Source organism: Plectropomus leopardus, chromosome 3, assembly GCF_008729295.1.
Source record: "Plectropomus leopardus isolate mb chromosome 3, YSFRI_Pleo_2.0, whole genome shotgun sequence".
In the NCBI taxonomy this organism is placed as follows: Eukaryota; Metazoa; Chordata; class Actinopteri; order Perciformes; family Serranidae; genus Plectropomus; species Plectropomus leopardus.
Window position 1 is genome coordinate 15,451,819 of NC_056465.1, and position 19,885 is coordinate 15,471,703.

General features: G+C 38.9%; 1 protein-coding gene across 3 annotated transcripts in view; it reads right to left on the reverse strand.

The window, feature by feature from the left end:
- Nucleotides 1–606: 606 nt before the first annotated feature.
- The window catches only part of LOC121965043 (homer protein homolog 3-like), a 57,774-nt gene continuing 38,495 nt past the window's right edge, over nt 607–19,885 (reverse strand). For all 3 annotated transcript variants that reach the window (XM_042515226.1, XM_042515218.1, XM_042515211.1), the window contains 4 exons: nt 15,185–15,341; nt 7,018–7,128; nt 5,852–5,932; nt 607–3,443 (listed from right to left, as the gene is read on the reverse strand). In XM_042515226.1, coding sequence (XP_042371160.1) covers nt 3,258–3,443; nt 5,852–5,932; nt 7,018–7,128; nt 15,185–15,341 — 535 coding nt within the window. In that variant the 3' untranslated portion in view covers nt 607–3,257. The remainder of the gene's footprint in view (nt 3,444–5,851; nt 5,933–7,017; nt 7,129–15,184; nt 15,342–19,885) is intronic.

Below are 19,885 nucleotides of genomic sequence, written 5' to 3' on the forward strand. Positions count from 1 at the left end.
GCTCTTATTCACTTTCTATTCTAAAATTACAACACCGCTGATTTTGTTGTGTACCTTTAACCCTTAATGTGTTTTTGCACCCTTTTAAGCACAATAATTTAATACTTAACAGATCCTGAAAGGAACCCATTTACTCCTAGTGTATTTGCACAGCGTTAGTGTGCGTTAATGGTACACTGGAATAAGGCTGTTGTGAAGCAAAGTGGTTCTGACATCAACCGTGAGGAGCTCGTGCTGAGGAACTGGTTGGCTGCATTATTTTCATGCTTGATAAAAGGCTGGAAGCCATCTGTCATAATTTGGTGAAGCCATGAAAAAGAAACACCAGTTGCAGAAAAAAAAGCACTGCTGTCACTAAATATATGAGAACAGGCTTTACGGAGTTCTCATTACCTACAAATTACTTGTATTATTTATGAGCAGGCATCAATGTGATAAACCTTATTGCTAATTAAATGATGCTTGCATGTAGCAGCTGATATCAGAACTTTGAGATAGTGGACTAACTAGTCAAAATGATGAAACGTCTGTCTTATTGGACTTAAAAGTATAATATATAATCTCTCAATGTGATTAATGACAAGATAATGCAGGTAAATAACATTATAACTTATTACTGTATTTTTAATAATGGATTGCTGGTACATTATCTGGTAGACTGTTACATTAAAGGGGGAGTCAGTGTTTCCTTAAAGAGATTATTTGAACTAAACACTCAATAAATACACTCCTTCCTTTGTGTGCCAGATTTACCTTCTTTCTGGCTCCCACTGCCTCTCTCCTTACACATCCATGGCCTTTCCCCTGTCCTGTGCACGAGCGCCCCTCGTTGTTGATTGGCTGGAGTAGTGTTGTGTTTCCCATTTACAGAGCCAGGGAACACCAGATTTCTTTTTTTCAGCGCGAGCAGAACAAACAGCTTGCAGCCCATTAGAAGATATCATCTAAATTTGACAAAAAGTGTACAGGATTAGAGTCGGTGATTGCACCTCGTTATGACCTGTTTAAATCATATTTTGACATGCTAGTATGATTCTGGCACTGCATCATCAGCTGCAAAGACTGCACCTTATCTGTACCAATATTACTGTCATATGAAGAAATCAATAACTCATCAGAGGGTGAGAGGCAAAGATCAATAGATACTGTGCATCAGAACTTCACATACAAAGCTGACAGACAAGTCAATTAAGTACCTATTTTACTAAAACTACTGCAATTGTGCTTTTTAACTCTCAGGTTGCACACTGCTAGGTATTGTGCACGCACACACACACGCGCACACACACAGCTTCACATTCCTTGGCAGGTGCAGGGCTTCTGCAGAGCTCATGCAGTGCTCTCATAGTGATCTATGCTCTGCGGCTCCGCTGAGCCTCTCTCTAGAGTTATTATTACTATTATGGTAAATGGTAGCGTTGAGTAACAGAAAAAAAGTACATAAAGAAGAACTGGACCATTCTGTGAACACTGACACATGTAAACAAAATCAAACTTGGCACAAACATAATCAAGTGCAACCTCAGGTTCAAATGAAAAAGGAGGGAAAGCGGCATCTCTGTCCACAGGCCACAGCGACACATCCAGACATTTCCTTCAAGCGCTGATCTACCTGCTCAAAGTGGCCTGGTGAGGAGGACAAACTGACGAGCTGCGGCTTGAACTTGGCAGAGATCTGGCCGGTAGCCATGTCTCATTTCCCATCCTGACTGTGAGTAACCCGTTGATGAACATGAATTATCTAGTGGTGAGAAAAGAGCAGTCCTCATAAAACATAACAAAAATCGGTCGTACGTTGGTGATCCCCCAGTGGAGAGAATGGGAGCAGGTTGTTGCATCTGAGTTTGTTGATGTTGTGGCTGGTGTGAGGCCAGTCCAGGCTGCTGATGGTGAACTGGAGCTGACCTTATTCAGGTTCTTTGCCTCCACATGTCCTTATCCTGACCAGACTCCTACTGGGCGCATCTCCACAGTGCTGAGGGACCGATGACACCAACATGAACTCAAGGCTGTTTTTCTGTAAAAGTAGACACTCGTTTACTTGTCTTTGTATAGCTGTCTTACTCGCAGTGGCTTCTGTGATCTACCTTCAACATTATTATTATAATTACTGCATACCTGAAAGCCGACTCATACAGGACTATTACTATGTTTGGGCCTGAGGATATTAGTTTATTGTGTCGCTGTCTTCTGCCAAACCACAGTGCAAAAAGCCTCTGTGCACAGTCGCTTCGTTGTTTCCACAAACCAAATGCCCAGAATTATAATCAAATAATTATGTTTAGTAGAGGTATGTAAATGTTATTGTCCATTAAATTATTTTTCAAACATCTAAAGTCCTGATGCGAGTTCTGCTGTTAGAGGACTGCAGTTTTACTGTCTGTGCTCAGACATGGTTGAACGGCTGAGACCTCTGCAGGCAAACAGAGCTCTGCTGGATTCTATTTGACACAGCCAGTCCATTATCTTTGGATTCTTTCCTCGTCTTACTGCTGCTCTTGCCCCTTAATTCAGTAAGACAATATACTAATACAAGTGGATTGCCCAACCTCTATTAAATAAAGATAAATCACACAAAAATAAACTCATGGAAATGTCTACTTTTGCAAAATAGCAAGCTTAAAACCAGTTTTGGTGCAAGTCTTCTTTTAAAGGGTGCTTAAAGTGGTATTTGCTATAAATAAATCATTACCTCAGTCCTTTTGAGACATCAGTAACATTACCATCAACAACTGAGACCGCCACTGAAAAGACTGTCAGCTCTTATCGGCCACTGCTCTTCATTTTACATAGTAAACCACTGTGTCAGATTTTGGCAAAATACTCTGGGTTGCAATGGCATCAATAAAAGAAGGAGGGCGCTGTTCTTCCAGAGCAAATTGATCTTAAGCTTTTAGAATGGGCATTGGTGACAGATGGTTTAAAAATCATTACATCCTCTTCAGCAGCCGAAGGACAAGCAGCTGCAGGGAACTAAGATAGAAAAAAGTAGTTGCAACCAGTTAGACCACACTGTTAACTGTTTAAGGTTGCAGTATTAATGTGACATTAATGTATTATTCTGCACATAGCACCTATAAGAGGTTTCTTATACCTGCTGTTTATCTGCACTGATCACTGATTGAAGGTGAAGCTTGTATATTTTCCTCCATATTGCTTTGATTGCTGCTCTGCTGATAAACCAGTAAAACACAAATCAAGGCCACATGGGTGGAACCTGTGCTGACTGTGGAGATGCAGCCCATCTGCTGCTACGGCTATTTGTCGACAAGTTTTGCCAGGCTGTGTCTCAGCTCGTTCAGGTCGCAGATTTTGACGTCCAGAACATCGATGATGCGTCGGACTTCAACCTCCGCCTGATCCTGCTCCTCCCGGCTGCAAGCCAGCGTCTTCTCAGCACTCTGGACCCGATCCTCCAGGTCTTTGTTTCTTCTCTCCAGATCCTACGAACACATTAACTGTCGTTAATACTGTTTACACGTCTGGATGGGATGTATTTTTCTGGATATTTTCTGCATGGTTTGGTGTCCAAAATGGATATTTTTCTTTTATATTTCTGTGAGATTACTGTGAGAATTTTACACAAATGTTTATATCTGCAAAGTGAGCGTAATAATGAGTATAATTTACGGTGTCCAAATTTATGTCTTCATGTTTAAACCCTTTCTGTGCAGTATTTGTGTATTTCTATACTTTTAAATGTCAACATGAACAACGTACAGATGCAAACAGAAGTAAAGAGTAAAACTGCACATTTACACTGAGACAGAGAACATTAAGTTTATGAGCTTTAGAGTTGGTGCAAGTTAAGAAGCTTGCTTAAAAGCAAGGCAGACACAGCTGACCTCTGCAGGTTCAGCCCTACTTAAATGCCTGTAAATGCTTTACTCCTTGTGAGGCTGCCGACTGCAATAAAGTTAAATGAGAATGTCACATCAGGCTCATTTGCTTTAAACTGTTTACATCATAAAATCAAATGTACAATTTTGTGCTCTACGAGGTTATTCTGTATGCCAAATACACCAATGAATAGATTATGGAAACAAAAGGGCAGGAAAGGTCAAATATGAATATATACAATTCGCAAACTGACACCTCCACTCAAATTATAGAGGACCCCATGAAGGCCATGCAATATGCATCAGGTACAATCTGCATTAGCAAGGAGACTCGCTACTATTTGTTTTCTCCTTGGAGGTCTCCTGTACTGATTATCTGCTGATTATCTGACCTGTGCTGTGTCTTTCATAGGTACAGTAACAACGCTTTGATTTTCCATGAGTCGACTGTGTGTCTCTGAAAACAGCTTGTAAGCTGTTTAATGTTTAAAAAAAAAGAAAGAGATGTAATATGGTGAAGGCAACAAAACCAGATACATCAGTAACATCAAAACCACCATGAACATTTCTGCTATGAATATCCACAGAGTAAATCAATAAAACAGACTTGAAAAGATGCTTTAAAGACTGATCTGCTGACCATCAACTGAAAAAAAAATAAATCAAAGAACGTCTGTTCACACTAAAGATGAAATGCTTTTATCTCCCTCCCTTTCAGTGAAGTCATTTTCCTGCTTTTCTGCGATATAATACAAGCTCTACTGGGTTAAGTTACAATGAAAATGTAGGTGAGCAGAGCCATTTTTGCAGCAGAAGCACTGATAAATCCCATTCATCTGGTTTTATAAGCAGCCTTGAAAATCAAAAGGTCTGCTTAAAGTCTGTCTTTAAAGTGTTAGAATTTCTTAAGAACCTGATAAAATCATCGTCTCCTCAAGAATTATATAAAAAATTAAAAAAGGTGAAAAAAATCAAACATGAAGGATATTAACTGCTTAGCAATCCAAAGTTAATAGACAGTTTACTTAAAGGAGCTCTATACGGTATTTAAAGCATTAACGTAACAGAAAACATTTGCTATGTGAAGATATAGTAGAGTAATGGCATCCTGAGCAGACAATAAAGCCCAGGAAGAGTAGCTGCTGCTGATGTGGTAGCTAACGGGGATCCAAATAAACAAATAAATAAATAAACAAATACCTCTGTCTGTGTTGTTATATGAGCATATTTATTCTTTGTTTGGGTAGATGGCCCTGCATCGCACACGTTAGTGCATGTAAGTACCTTGTGTGAATCCTACTGTGCTCATGTACCAGTTGCTGCTGATATCTTGATGCCGTCTTTGTGGAAGCGAGCATTGTTCTCATTGTTGGCACTGTTAGCACTGTTAGCACCATTAGGTGCTTGTTTCTTGCTCAGCCACCTACATGTTGAGAGTTATCTACAGACAACAACTGAATCATAGGCTCTGAATATTGTACAGAGCTCCTTTAATACAGATACTATAATTTTTTTTCAGCAAATGTAATTAGTGTGTATTGTTTTGTAAAATTTCTTATTACTAAAAATTCTCAGTCATACAGAGGAGAAGTGTTGGTTCCTAAGTACTATTTCAGTAAAGAAAGTCTCAACTCTTTTAGTCACCAATTAAAAGCAGGATGAATGGGCAACTTGGCCGAACAAATGCTTTTCAAAATGAGCATTGTGTACCAGTCTATAATGTGCGTAAGCTTGTTTCCCCCTTGTTTTGTTTTTTTGTTGTGTTTCCTTTCTCTTGCTGTATGTAATTGTTAAATGACAAATCTTGAAATGTAATTTTTTAAAGTCACTTATTCTACTTGTAGTATGTGCTCTTAGTGTGCAGTATATTGACCTGTCACTTACCTTAAATAAATTCTTTGTCCATAAAGCCTGTATGAGGTACAGCATGTGCCATTTCCAGTAACAACTTGACTGCATCACAGTGTCTTACAGAGGAGACAAACACACTCAGCTAGCTGTCTTCATCTTACCTGCAGTCTCTGCATGGCCTCCTCTCTCTCCTTCTCAAGCTCACCCACATCTGTTTTTTTGCTCTGCAGGTTGTGAATTTCCTGAAAACAAAGTGATATCAAACTGTCACAACACTGCCTTCCCCCACATCCACCATCTATCCCTCTTTATCAGAACATGGAACATTCATCTTGTGTTTTGAACCAAAATACTTCATCTGGCTTTTAGAAAACCGAGTCATTTATCATATGCCGGGTTTGTGATAAGATTTGGGACACCTTGATGTTTCTGGGGAGGAGGGTGAGTCAGCCCCCAGGGAAACATGCCACCGTGACCTTGCAAGGATGCTGTTGCCAAAAGTAAAACTTGTTTAGATGACGTGACGGATATGGTTATGTTAATCAGGCTGGAAGACATCAGTGAGCCGCTTTCAAGGAGTATTTCAAATTAATGTCCATTTTATTTATCAAGAGAAAATGGGTTTGGGCTAAGCATGCCCTGCATGCATCTGATGGACATTACTTGGCTCAAACAGAGACAAAATATTCACGAGGTGATACTTTGGCATCATAAAAAAATCATATTAAAGCAAGCCCGGAAACTGTTCTGAAGGTGAGTCAGAGTCCTGAATTCACTTAAAATGTAGGAGGCAGCTGGGGACATCTGCATCTCGTCTGAAGCCTGTGAGGCTGTGGTATTTTCTCAAAGCTCTTCATCTGAAGAATTAAAACGTATCAAAGATAAATGAAGGACTTAGTGGAAATAGACACTAGAAGGGCATAAGTAAAATCCCCAAACAGTATTCTCCTCTCTACATTTTGTTTAGTAATTATCTTTAGTTCCAGACAAAAACAAGATTATTGAACCAGAAAGATCACATTAAAAGCCTTAAAGGAGGTTTAGAGGAAAAATACTAAACTGGCAATTATACTTTTCAAGCTCCTATAGCTTAATACGTTTACTACATAACAGTAAACTAAATAACAGTTTTACTGGATGCGTTAAGGATTTTTTAAAATATGTATAAATATCAGATGGAGTTGAGGCTGTATCTTTCAAAACTGAAAACAACTGGTAATACATTATGTGTGCTGGTGTATGTATAAGCTGGCTTTCCACGCTGGAGTTCCCCAAAGGACGGTAAATGGATTTGGACAGTGTGCAGTGAAGCGGACTTTTGTCTTGCCTGATCTTTGGCGCTCAGCAGGGCTTCCAGCTCCTCCAGTGAGCGACTCAGCTCCTCTTTTGCAGTCTGACCAGCAGCAGGATGCCCCAGCTGGGCCTCAAGCTCTGCCACCTGGAACACAAACACACAATAAATACTTATTAAGCTAGCACTTTTCAGTGTACTCAAAGAGAATTTGCAAGAAAACAAGAGTTTACAGCCATGCTAACTCTATTGGGCGGTATTAGAACTCAAAACCAAAAATGCTTTGTTGAAATGAAAAGGTTATAGGAATGTTAGGATAGGAGGGGAACTTTTGAAACAGGTGGGTTTTGTGAAATACTTTGAAAGCTGAAAAAGTGGAGAACTCTTTTATGAGGTAAAAAAAAATCCAGAGAGCAGCAACCGAAAAGCCCCGCTTATCCCAGACTTGGCATGACTGGACTAGGATTCGAGAAGGAGATCACGGAGGTAGGGAGGAGCAACGCTGAGGGCGTTGGAGCTGGTAAGGACGAGTGCATTATTTAAAATTTGGCTGGGAGCCGGAAGCAGTCAGGGAGAATAGGAGGGACATGATCTCTGAAGCAGGTGCATTTGACCAAACAGACAGCAGATCACACAGGTCACGTAAAACAACCTCAGAACTCATCGGCTATCGGTCGGACAACGATACGCCTCAGGGGCAACAGCCAAAATTGCAGGAGTTCAGGTGTAGCCAGAGAATATCCAGGCCAAGGCTTCCTCTTCAGTGTGCCAGGCAGGTAATTAAGAAAAACAAAAAAGGTAAAAAATAGCCGAATTGTTGTCAAACAATAACTGATGGGTTCCAAGATTGTATTTTGGCTACAACTCCACATAGACTGTTCATCTGCTGCTCTAATGTGATTGATCAGTGATAGTTGGACTACAATCGGACTACAAACACAAACCAGGACACTTAAAAATCTTGTAATGTTGCCTGCAGATATTTGCTTACAGTAATTTGTTTATAGAGTTTATGTTAAGTATAAAGTTGTGCAAAACATAATACAAGCCCTCTGTAATTAATATAACACAAAGAAATATTTTTTAAAAAAGTTTTCTTTGTAAACAACACAGTTTTCATTTGGAGCCTGATTGATGAAAGTCAGCATCAGAGCAGACATAAAGAAGCCATGAATTTCAATGATGCTACACAACTCTCCATCTTGCCGTTCACTCAGAGGTCCTCTCATGTTAAATTGATTTTAAATTGATTATGAGCCTAAAAAAATAATCACTTCAGAGGTTGTAAAGTCTCTGCCTGATTTAGTTTCATAATTTAATCTAATCAATTAGGTTTGAAGCTGATCAGTCCACGTTTAATGGGAAAATGTTATCAGGTTTTTCCATTATTTGCAAGAGAAAAACAAGAGAATGAAGAAAAGGGTACACAGGATGACACTGTAATGAGGAGAGGTACTGGGATCTTGTTTTAGTAGTTATCCAATAAAAAGCTTTAAAAAAGGTTGTGGGAACCTAATGTGTAGGGTAATTCCATAAATACAGAGGATAACACATGACCCTTCACCTCCAGCAAAAAACACAGAAATCAGCTAAATGAGTACTAAAAGGTCTTACTTTAACATATGTGCAACATCAGGGTACAAATACAATAATAAAGTCACACAAATACACTAAAGTTTGATGATCATTACTGATTGAAATGGGGAAAAACAACAGAGGGTCGTCACCTAGCCGCCTACACACATCCATCTACACCATGATGATTCATTCTCTCTCACTCATCTCTCTTAAATCTTCACTCTCTCTCTCACACACACACACACATACACTATACTAACCTGACTGCAATGCTTCTGTGGAAAAAAAAGCTTTACTGCGAGTGGTCAGAGTGCTGAACTCTCTCGCCTTGGAGACTTTTTTTTTAATTGCTGGAGGGATGTGACCTTGTGAAAAATCCTGAAAAATACATTTTCCCAGTCTGACCCACTTCCTTATGTTTAACATATTAATGGAAAAGTCGCAGACGGTGAGTGACAGTTTGACTAAACAGGGACAAACTGTTCAGCCTTTGAAGTCTAAATATGGTGCGAATTAAAGTTTGTGGCTTCCTGAGTATCTTCAAGGCACTGACACAGTCATTGTCATGGTTCGGGGTGCAATTCAGGCTGGGCCTTCAAAAGAAAAACAGTTTACTATAATTTTTGCATGGGTGTAATCAGATTAACAATAATCTCATTGTGTCCTGCTTATTTACACAGCTTGAAGTACAACAATAGGATTTGTTGATAACGAGATGCATATAAAAACTGATAAGACTCAGACTACATCATCATGTTGCTTGTTTTCTAAATCTGACATTGGCTCTATTGACCTCTACACAGTTTAAAAACAAACAAACAACAAAAACTGTGTTTATCTGACCTAAAAAAATGGGCGTATTGTTTATAAATTTCTGTGTTGAAAACAGTCAAGTCAAATCTGACAGTCCTCCAGTCTAGATAATTAGATTAAAATAAAGGTTTACACGACAGTCTGAGTATTCTGAGCGTAGCATTAATTGGATTAAATGGATCAAATGTGCGTGTGCATGTCAGTGTGTACTCATTACTGCCAGCTGCTGTAGATGAAACTGGACTTCAGACGTGGTCACAGCTGACAGGTGAAACATTTGTCTGCTAATTTACACTGGGGCTGTATATCTTTAACGCACGGTTACTTGACATAACCACAATAATCATACATCTCTCAACTGTTGGCCAAATACTTAACTGTGAGGACTTTCAGGTTTGAGATCACAGTGCCACTAAGACTCACATTATTCGTTAACAACCCATCAAAAGAACAGACTTATGGAAGAGAGAGTCCAAAGCCTCATTCCCACTGCACAAAAAACCCCACTAACACCTGCTAACATCTGGCTTTTTAATGCCACGGGAATGTGTACGACATTCACACTAGAGTCGAATGATTCTGCGGAAGACGCTGGTTTTTATTGCCTCTGGCTCTGATCGGCATTGATGAGGACACACCACCAGGGTGACATGCTGATTTGAGCTCCTTAAACAGCGAGATGCAATGACGTGCCATCACTAATTACCGACACATTTCTGCCTACTCCAGCTTTTACCATTAGATTCACAATTCCAGTTTCTGTGAATATCTTCTGGTTTTGTTTTGTCTTCTATGATTGTAAACTGACATCTTTGGGTATTGGACTGTTGGTCAGATAAAACAAGTAATGTGAAGACACTGCCTTGGGCTCTGGGAATTTACTTACTTCCACTATTTTCTGCTATTTCAAATGCCAAGCCATTAATTTGATTAGCGAAAACAACTGACAGATTGATTAGTAATGATAATAGTAGTTTGTTGTAGCCTTGGATATGTAGAAATGCTGCTTTGTCCTTGTATTGATAATGTATGATAGGTAAGAGAGTGTTAAAGAAATCTGAGATAAAAATAAGGAAAACAGAAACTTTAACTCTTGACCTCATTAGTTTTAGTTATTTTAGTGTTGGTAATGCAGGGATAATCAAAACAGCTGCCATTTCTTACATTTCAATTCACCCTGGATATCTGCATCAGCTCAATGTCTGAAATGTAAATGTGTGTGAAAAGAAGGAGGTTTTTCTGCTCCCACGTCAACATTTTCCTTTCCCTCCCTTTAGCATCTCCTCTGCATTTTCACAGTCAATTTGAAAGTGGCTCTTTATAGATTCCACACTACGCCATGTTGTGCCCCGGGCTTCAGAAAACTGCCGTGGGTTGAAGGAGGGGTGGGGTCCGTGTGATCCCAGAGGACTCAACCCCTACATATCCCTCTGTATGTGACAGCCTCCGTCCCCAGAGGGAAGAGCAGCTCAGTGTCTCTGAACTCCACACAAATATACATGAATCTGTGAAACACCCATTTTTTTTTTTCAAAATGAATGTTCCCAGGAAGGTTTAATCTTAACAGATTGACAGGAGATTGAAAAATCAATGGGGTTATATTTTATATACACAGTGTATTTGTGCAGGAGAAGTGTGCTGAATAAGATATCAATGCAGATGCAGCAAAACAACATCAACACCTAAATAAATAAATAAATAAATAAATAAAAATATGATGACTGTCCAACACTGATCACCCTGATTTCACAGTTTATTATTCAGTATATTCTACAAAAGGTACATTGGGAATGCCTTTCTGTTTGGGATGTATACAATATGTTCACTTGCAATGATGACCTTGTTTAAAGTATGGATGAGGACGTACAGCTTCTGCTGTATATCCAGTTATTATGTTCCAAGCTCTCAGCAACATTAACTGTAAACTATTTGGATAATTACTGAATCTAGGGGTCATTTTCATGCAAAAATGCAAAATATTCTCAGGTTTTAGCTTCTGAAACATAATGAGTTGCTGCTATCTTTGAAGTATATTACAGTAAGTTGTATACCTTTAGGTTTTGGCTGGACAAAACAATCACATTTAAGACATTTCATACCCCTTGTCCACCAGATTAGGTCTGGTTCTTGAAATAGGTCTGTTTAGAACTTTTGTTACCTTGGTGCCATCTAGCAAATCAGCCCACGTTTCTACTTGTTTTGGTCAGAACCATTATAATCAAGGATGTGTCATCACTGGAGGGCATTGCACAAGGCATAACAGAAGTAAACAATAGTAGCAGGATGACCACGTTAATGATACAAACTTTTGTTATGTTTTTTTTCTCCTAAATGCTCTGAATGGTTCAAAATTAGGTGTGGAAACTAGAATCCCAATTCCTGATGGAAAAAGGGTAACAGTGGTCTTAGCAAATTGGTAATAGGATTTTTTCACTGTTTTTAAAAGCTAATCGATGAATCAAGAAAATAATCTGTGGATGAATCAGTATTGACTGAATAATCTACAGTTTCCCTTTATATACTGCATATGGTTGTATGAGATAAATGAAGGCAATGTTGCAAATCAATTAGACTGCTTTATGACAATATTAGATTTTGTATGATTTTTGCATCAATGGTCTGAATCACATTTTTTGTTGGGTGTTTAAAATGCTGGAATAGATAAAGCAAACATTCTTGTCTGGTTATGTATTCATAAACAGATTCTCAAAAGATTTTTTACACATACACAGATACTGTGATATAAAATCATATACTCCAATAAATAATTTTATTCATATTTCCCCCACTCCTAGGAGTACCTGCCTGGTTAGAGCTGTTCTCTCTTGGCTCATGGATCAGTTTAACTAAACTATCCAACAAAATTATAATTGTGCAGCTTTGATGGAGGTTTGCACTCTCTGAGCTCATTATCTTCAGAGAGATTGTGGCTAGAGTTGGAGAGTCTGCAAATGTTTATCTATGGAATTAATTTTGTTCTGCATCTAGAAATTTGATTAACACCCAGCAATCACAGTTGCCCAAAAACATCCCCAAAATGCAGAAACGCAAACAAAAAGGCAAACAGTGCAGTCACGCTGGAACTATGGGTTTTGGATGAAAATCATATTTCTTTGCTTTTCATTATTTAGCTCTCTGCTCTCTGAAAACACAATGCCTCCAGCCGCGGCTATGGCTGGCGCAGAGGCATAATAACAAACTTGAACAGGTACACAAAAACCCATTCAGGTATCTTACAGTAAAATACAATATATAATATAATATAAGTACTGCACTCCATGAGTTGCTAACTCCCGTTAAAACTGAGCAGAGGTCAGAGTCAACCCAGAACCCAGAAAATAAACCTTCATTCACCGAGGAACACAAACATGGCTGAAGCCGAGAGTGTGACAAGGGAGAGAAAAGCCAGCCAACCTCTCTCCTTCTGCACCTACGATGATTTATCTTCTTCCTCTAACTGGGGCAGAGAGGGGGGAGGAGGGTGGGCAGTATAGGGTGTCCTGCCCCCTCCCCCCAAAAAATCCCCCCTCAATACCCCGTTGCCAAACCCTGGAGGCCTGCTCTACTTCCAGCCACCTGGTTGACTTTGCAGCAGTGTGTGTGTAGCTGTGTTGTGTGTTTGATGGGGGTAACCTTCACCTGGACTCATAGAGATAGATGAAACCACAACGAGAGCTAAAAATAAAAGATTTTTGTCACCAATGGTAATAGCTCCGTAGCAGGCCAGTTTGCGGCAGCCTTGTTAAGCTTGACCAAGAGCATAATTTTCCCTCTCTAAATTAAAGATGAAATGTCTGCGTTCTGGCCCTACGATTATCACGGGAGCCTGTCAACAGAAATATCCCAAGGAGGCGGGCAGGATGAAAAATGCATCTGCAGTTTGGAAGAGACCAAGTGTGTGTGGGGATTTTTGTGTGATAGTGGTAGATGTATGAATAAAAAAATATCTGCGTAATATGCAGTTGCTATCTGAATGGTCACAGGGTGAGGGAATAAAAGGAAAATGTTTCATATAGCAAAATTATACTCTGTATTTCTGCTTTTATTCACATTTCTGCTTTGATTCAAATAAAGGCTTTGATTTTTCTTCTCACCTCATCTGTCATTTCATATGCATGGGTTTGATCCTAATTATAACCGTGATAAACCCTCCTTAATTATCAATAAATGATAATGCTATATAAAGTTAATTACTGCTATTTACTGCACATCTAGTTTATGGTCCCCACAGTAATGCATAATGTAAATAATTCTAGGTTTACCAGATTTTCTTCATAGATTACAATCACAATAAACTGCAGTGAGTAAAATGACTGTGTGGCAGATGTACCGTAAATGCCTTAAATAAAAGACAGAGATGTAGTTTATTAAGTGACTTGTTTTGGAGAGATTTGCTGGAGGACACATTTCCTCCTTGGGGTGTGAAGTGACTGGCAGGAAGCAAAGTATCACATAATGCAGCACTGACAAGAAAACACTCGACTCAGCACAATGAAATAAAACAGGAAGTCTATCTGCATTTATTGAGGTAGACTATCCTGTTTAATGCAAACTGTAATCTTTGTATCTTTTAAAATGACCTTATGATGCTTTTGGAATCTAAGGTGGTGACTGTTGGACCTCCTCCTACACCAATCTATTCCAAGAAAACAGAAAATACCTGTTTCTGATTCATTTGCAGGCAAAAAAATAGTTCCAATATATAGTTTAACTCTGGATTTAAATTGTTGCTTTAATCAAGTAAATTTTACTTGTATTTTATGGAGTCAAAACTGTGTTTCTACAGTAGCCCACACCAGACAAACCAAAGAAAGGATCTTGATAGTGCCCTTCATGTTTTCAAGTCGGACACTGTAGTTAGCAGCACCTCCACGACGAGCAGCATCGATAAAACACATAAGTCACTAAATCATCTTGCACAAAGCTCCCTGAATTCTTATTGCAAATATTCAACAAATAGAGAACCTTTAAAGGAAAAAAAGGCTGAGGGTATCCATGGCAACAACACTGATGCTAAATTCTACTTTCACTGGTGATACTAAACCAACAATGGGGTAACCCGATTTTAAATTATTAAAGCATAGCCTCACTTTAAAATGTCCTTAATCAAGAAAATAATGTTGATTTCATACTGGGAAAACTTGTTGTGTATTATTGTTTGCATGGCTTATTATTACCTCATTCATGATCACAAAAAGTTAATTTTGTAATTATTTACAAAGGGAATAGTGTAGAACACTATATCTGTAATGTACTTTTGATGGTCTTTAAGATATGGAATGGATTTTGAGCTGTCAATCCCCTTTTTCTTGTGATTTAAGCAATAAGTTTTCAGGTACTTTCTTTTCTTAGCTACTGAAGAGATAAATTCTTATGTAGAGCTACTGTATCTATAAGACAATCTTTGAGTTTGAGTTGATTGTTGTGTTTTATTAGTGTTGTAATGTGTTTAGTTGCACAGTGAGTATGAATATTATGGATGTGTATTTATGTAATTTTGTTAATGAAAATAATGGAGACCCCAGGAAGTGTAGCCACTGTTTAATACAGAAGCTAATGGGGATCTTTATAAAAAATTAAAAAAAAAAACTGAACTGCTGGTGCAAACACTTAAAAAATGATATGGTGAGTCAAGGACAAAATGTTGAAATTGTGTCAAGTACAACAATTGCTTCATAACAGCCTCAGAAATTTTATCATCGACACCTCAACAGTCTCAGCCTTCACCAAACATCATGAACTCACTTCATTGTTATTAGCTGCAGGGATATTGTATTGTGAGGTGTTCATTTGTCCACCCTCTATGTGTCACCTGGTCTCTGAGGCGATCGGTCTCCTCCTGGTATTCGGCCAGCTGTTTCTTCCACTGCTCCACGCTGCTGTTGGCTTCCTGCAGTGCTTCCACCAGCTTGGCGTTACTGTCCTGAAGGGTGAAGAGTTCAGCCTCCAGGTTTATCTCACACACCGACCTGAGGGGAAAAACACAGACTTAACTCAAAGCAAGAGTTATTTATTTTCGCCTGGTGCTGACAAAGTAGTCTGCTTCTCTGAGCCTTTTTGTAATAAGACCTTTCACATTTCTCATCCTCATTTGATCTAATATTAATGTGAGAAATATTGATTAGTGCATCTTTAAAGACATGGCGCTGGTCGCCTGTTAAGTGTCAGAAGAAAGCACTGCTGGTGTGTAAATTGCAGAAGATAATGAGGTAATGAAGTGAAACATTTATATCAGGCTCACCAGCTGTTAGGAGAAATTTGATGTGACATTTAACTGATTTCAAAGAGCCATGAGGCCATGTATTTTAATGTTTTCTGAAAAGTCAGATGCAGAACTAGAAAAAGTCACTGACTTGTAAATTACTCTTAAATGTCACTTTTCTTACGTTTTTTAAAACTTTTTTGTTCTATAATTTATTATCATTTAGAGGGGAGCTTTTATGCTCATTTTCAGGTTCACACTTGTATTTTGAGTTTTTATGTTCAAAAGACATATTATTTTCCTCATACTGTCTGTGCTGGAACACCTCTATAGAGCGTACCAGAGATGATGTTTTTCTGTACCCTGATGTGGAAATTAACTTTACCCTGGTTCCCTCGTCAAAAAGTCTATAGCACTTTTGTCTTCAACTTTAGATTACTGTAGAAACTGTGGCAAACAAACGTTTATTATACTTACACGTTTTGTTCAGCAAGTTAACTGTCACAAGTAAACACCACTTCTGGGATTTTTGATGACTAAATGCAATCAGCAGAAACAAAGAGCTAATACACCAACGTTATGTAATTTAACGTTACCACCACAACAAGGCTGTAAAGCCATGCTCGGTGCAGCTCGGTTTGAGGACATTTTGTAGCCCCATTATACCACTTGTGTGAACATTTCTTTAGCTTGTGTTAACCACAGACCTTATTTTGAGACATCTAAGCAAAAACCCATTCAAAATACCCACTGACTTTAAAACAAGGGAAAAAACATACAGGACTAGTGGTACTAGAGAGGTTTGGGAAACACTGAGGGCTTTCCAACAGAAGAGATTTCCTGGTTAAGGTTAAGAAAAAGTCAGAGTTTTTGTTAAATTGACAAAATTTCTTTCAGAAAGGGCTTCCTGGAAGAAGGCCTACAAGCAAAACTTCTCCAATGTACCATCTGCACTCTCACAGCGTCTCTGCACCATCCTTTCCACCAGGGAATAACTGTAACAAATCATATATCGGCAGTCTCCTCTGTGAAAAATTACCAATAAAAACATCTAAACACCACCAGACATTTTCCTGCAGGACTATGAGCCAGAATGGAGGAGAAATCAGGAACAGTGGCATCCAAGATAAGAGGTTTCCCTGATGTTAGCATGCAGCTACATGTAGCAGTGTTTTTAATGTTAACATTTGCAGGAGCATGCTTGTAGCAGATGACCATATAAAGATATCTGTTATAACTGATGTAAGCTTGTCTTAAAAGTAGAAAAAAACATTGGAAACAGAATATTTAGAACTATCTGAAATGGGAGGTTTTTGCTCACAGGGATTAATTTTACATGTGTTTACCTTATTATTTGAAACTTTGGCCATGGTAATATGAACATCTGACATTGTACTGTTATGCATAAGACAGAAAATAAGAAAAAGTATGATAGCCCCCCCTAAGATTTTCTGTCTTTTGTCATTCATGTCCTTGGGAAGCACCTTAAAATGCAACACTGCACACGCATACAATCTTGCACACTATTAACTAATAAGTCCAACATAACTTTAGATGCTTCCTTCCAAGATTAAGGGGAATTACAGAGAGTGCTTTGGAAAAAATAAACCAATGGGGGACAGATGGATCAGGTCCTGTGTGACAGTAAAGGTCAGGATTCAGTTGGAATATTTAATAAACCAGAGAGCCATCACATGATGGAGTTAAAGAAACAGACTCTTAGCCATAAAGACAAAACTAACAGCTTGGCAACCGTAAAACCACTCACCATAGCAACAGGAATAAAAGGCAAAAAGCCTGCGTAGGCTTATGACAATCATAAAATGAAACTGTTGGGATAATAGGTTGTAAAGCAGGCGAGTATGAGTGTTTTTCTGCTTCCTGGTCTCAGATGGAAGGTTGAGTGATCAATAATGGGCACCATAATGACAATAATTATGAGCTGCTAAATTCAGTGCCAGTCAGGCCTGGCTGGTCTTAAGACAGACACAGACACAGACACACAGACACAGACACACAGACACACACACACACACACACACACACACACACACACACACACACACACACACAGAGAGTCATTTTTGCTTTTTGAATTTATCAATGCTGATATTTCTCTTAAGAACTGTAAGTGAGGTTTTCTTAACACACATCAGTAAAGCCAGTCTGACACGTTGGGTGAGTTTTTTTCTCTCAGAAGAGCACTCATTCACTGCCATTAGTTTGTTTTTCCTGACTTTTAGTCTTTGGTATGAGTAAAGCTCAAAATCTCCTGGTGCTAAAGAATCCCAGCACTGCATGTTCTCCAGCTCTTCATACTCTGCCGCACACAAGTAGCGCCTGGGCAAGTCCGAGCATTTCAACACTGCTTATTGCCTTGCTTTGAGCAGAGGTCAAACACATGCATTTGACCAGACACGCTACTAATCTATGCATGAAACTATGCAGAGGTGTTTAAAATACAAAGGTTTTAGTAAAGATGCATGTGTTTGGGAAGTACTGGGGATATGACTACATAAATGAGACTTGGAATATATTGCATGAGTTGTGTAAATTTGTAAACTGATGCTTTGATATAGTTTTGCTGTTGTAAAGCTTTGCCCCCTTTAAATAATTTATAGAAAATTTTATAACTTTTTGTAATTCAACATAACACTGGGTGATTAACTGAAATCATTTCATTTTGGAGGTGAAATATTCCTTTAACTGTACCTCTTTTCACCTGCAATAATGGTGTTTTTGCCACTTGAGGGCAGCAAAAACAAGGTATAAGCACATCAGTGACATGTTAACACCTTTTAAAGGCCGTGATACACCAAACCGACATCAGAGAACTAGCGGCAACGAAAGCCCCTTGCTGCTGCGCCCTCATGTTGCCAATTCCCGACCAAAATTTGCACATGAACACACCAAACTGAAGGCCAACCTGCACATGTTCTTCAACGGCATGAAGGGAAATACCCCTTACCAGCAGACGGCAGCTGTCTGTTATACCCATTTAAAACGAGTCACTGGAAGAATGCCATGACACTACTTAGCCAGTTAGCACATTTACAACTCAAAGCAATGTTGAAAGAACAAAAGCATATTTTCTGTGTGCCAGTGAACAACTACACAACCTACCAGGAAATGTTTCTCCTAAGAGCTCAGTGGTTGAGAAAAACAATTGTACCCCATAAAACAAGTTTGTTTCAGCCTCCCTCCCTCCTAGCTTAAGCAGTTTTTTACATTTTTCACTCTAACTTCCGTTTTTCTTCTCATGCGCTGAGAATCAGAATGATTCCATTCACTGTCAGGCTCGATGGCCATCGCCACTGATTCAACATGCTGAGTCAGCAGAAAAAAAGGCTATAAGGGTCAATGAAGGCTGACGGTGCGGGACACACCATGGCGACCAGCACTGAGGACATTCGCCGTCAGCCCAACATGGGCAGATGGCCAACTGTTGGCTTGGTGTGTCACAGCCTTGAGATAATAGGGTGAATTGTTGGCAAACTGAGACACAATTCTTTCCAGTTTACAAATTTTTTATTTCCTGCTGTCGATTATGTGTCACCTTTTTCAAATAGCAACTTAGAAAGAACCTCCTCAGTTGAAGTGTGGGTAACAGCTCAGCTCTGTGGATGGATAACAGTATGTGTTGTTTGTTGAAAAAATCCAGAGTGTTGTCTCTCTAAAACTTGTTCTCTATGCCAGTGAGGTCATGTTTTCAGCTTTGTTTGTTATAGGCATATCTCAAAAACCTGTGAACAGCTTTCAGTGGATTTTGGTAACAAACTGGGCCATATGGGCAGGAAAAAAGTGAGAAAAGTTTGAATGTTTTTGCTGGTGTTTTCTCATGAACTACAAAAATCAAATGAAACAATTATGAAAAAAAAAGCATTGTGATTAGGATTAGAAGGATTATTTTAAAAACATTTTCAAATTGGGACTCTTTAACAGGGGTGGGCACTCTTTAATTGCTTCGCAGTTTATGGCTTGTAATCATTGTGAGGGCAACAAAATGTTCAGGGCATTTCCATCTGATCATGTAACCAAGCTGCGGGTTAGAGATGGGATTACAACCTTCGTAGTAAACTTTCTAAACTCTAACGGATAACATTTCCATTCCAGTACTCCCACACACTCACATCTGCTGCCTTGTCTGTTGTTTTATATTAATATGTGTGCTATGTCTCTCTTTGTTTGTGTATTGTTGTTATAGTTATTATTTTTATGTGTTTGTGTTGCTGCAAGCCAAATATTTTTTTATACATAGAAACTCCAAGCATAAAATTTCACTGCATAATGTCCCTCTCTCTGTTTCTCTTG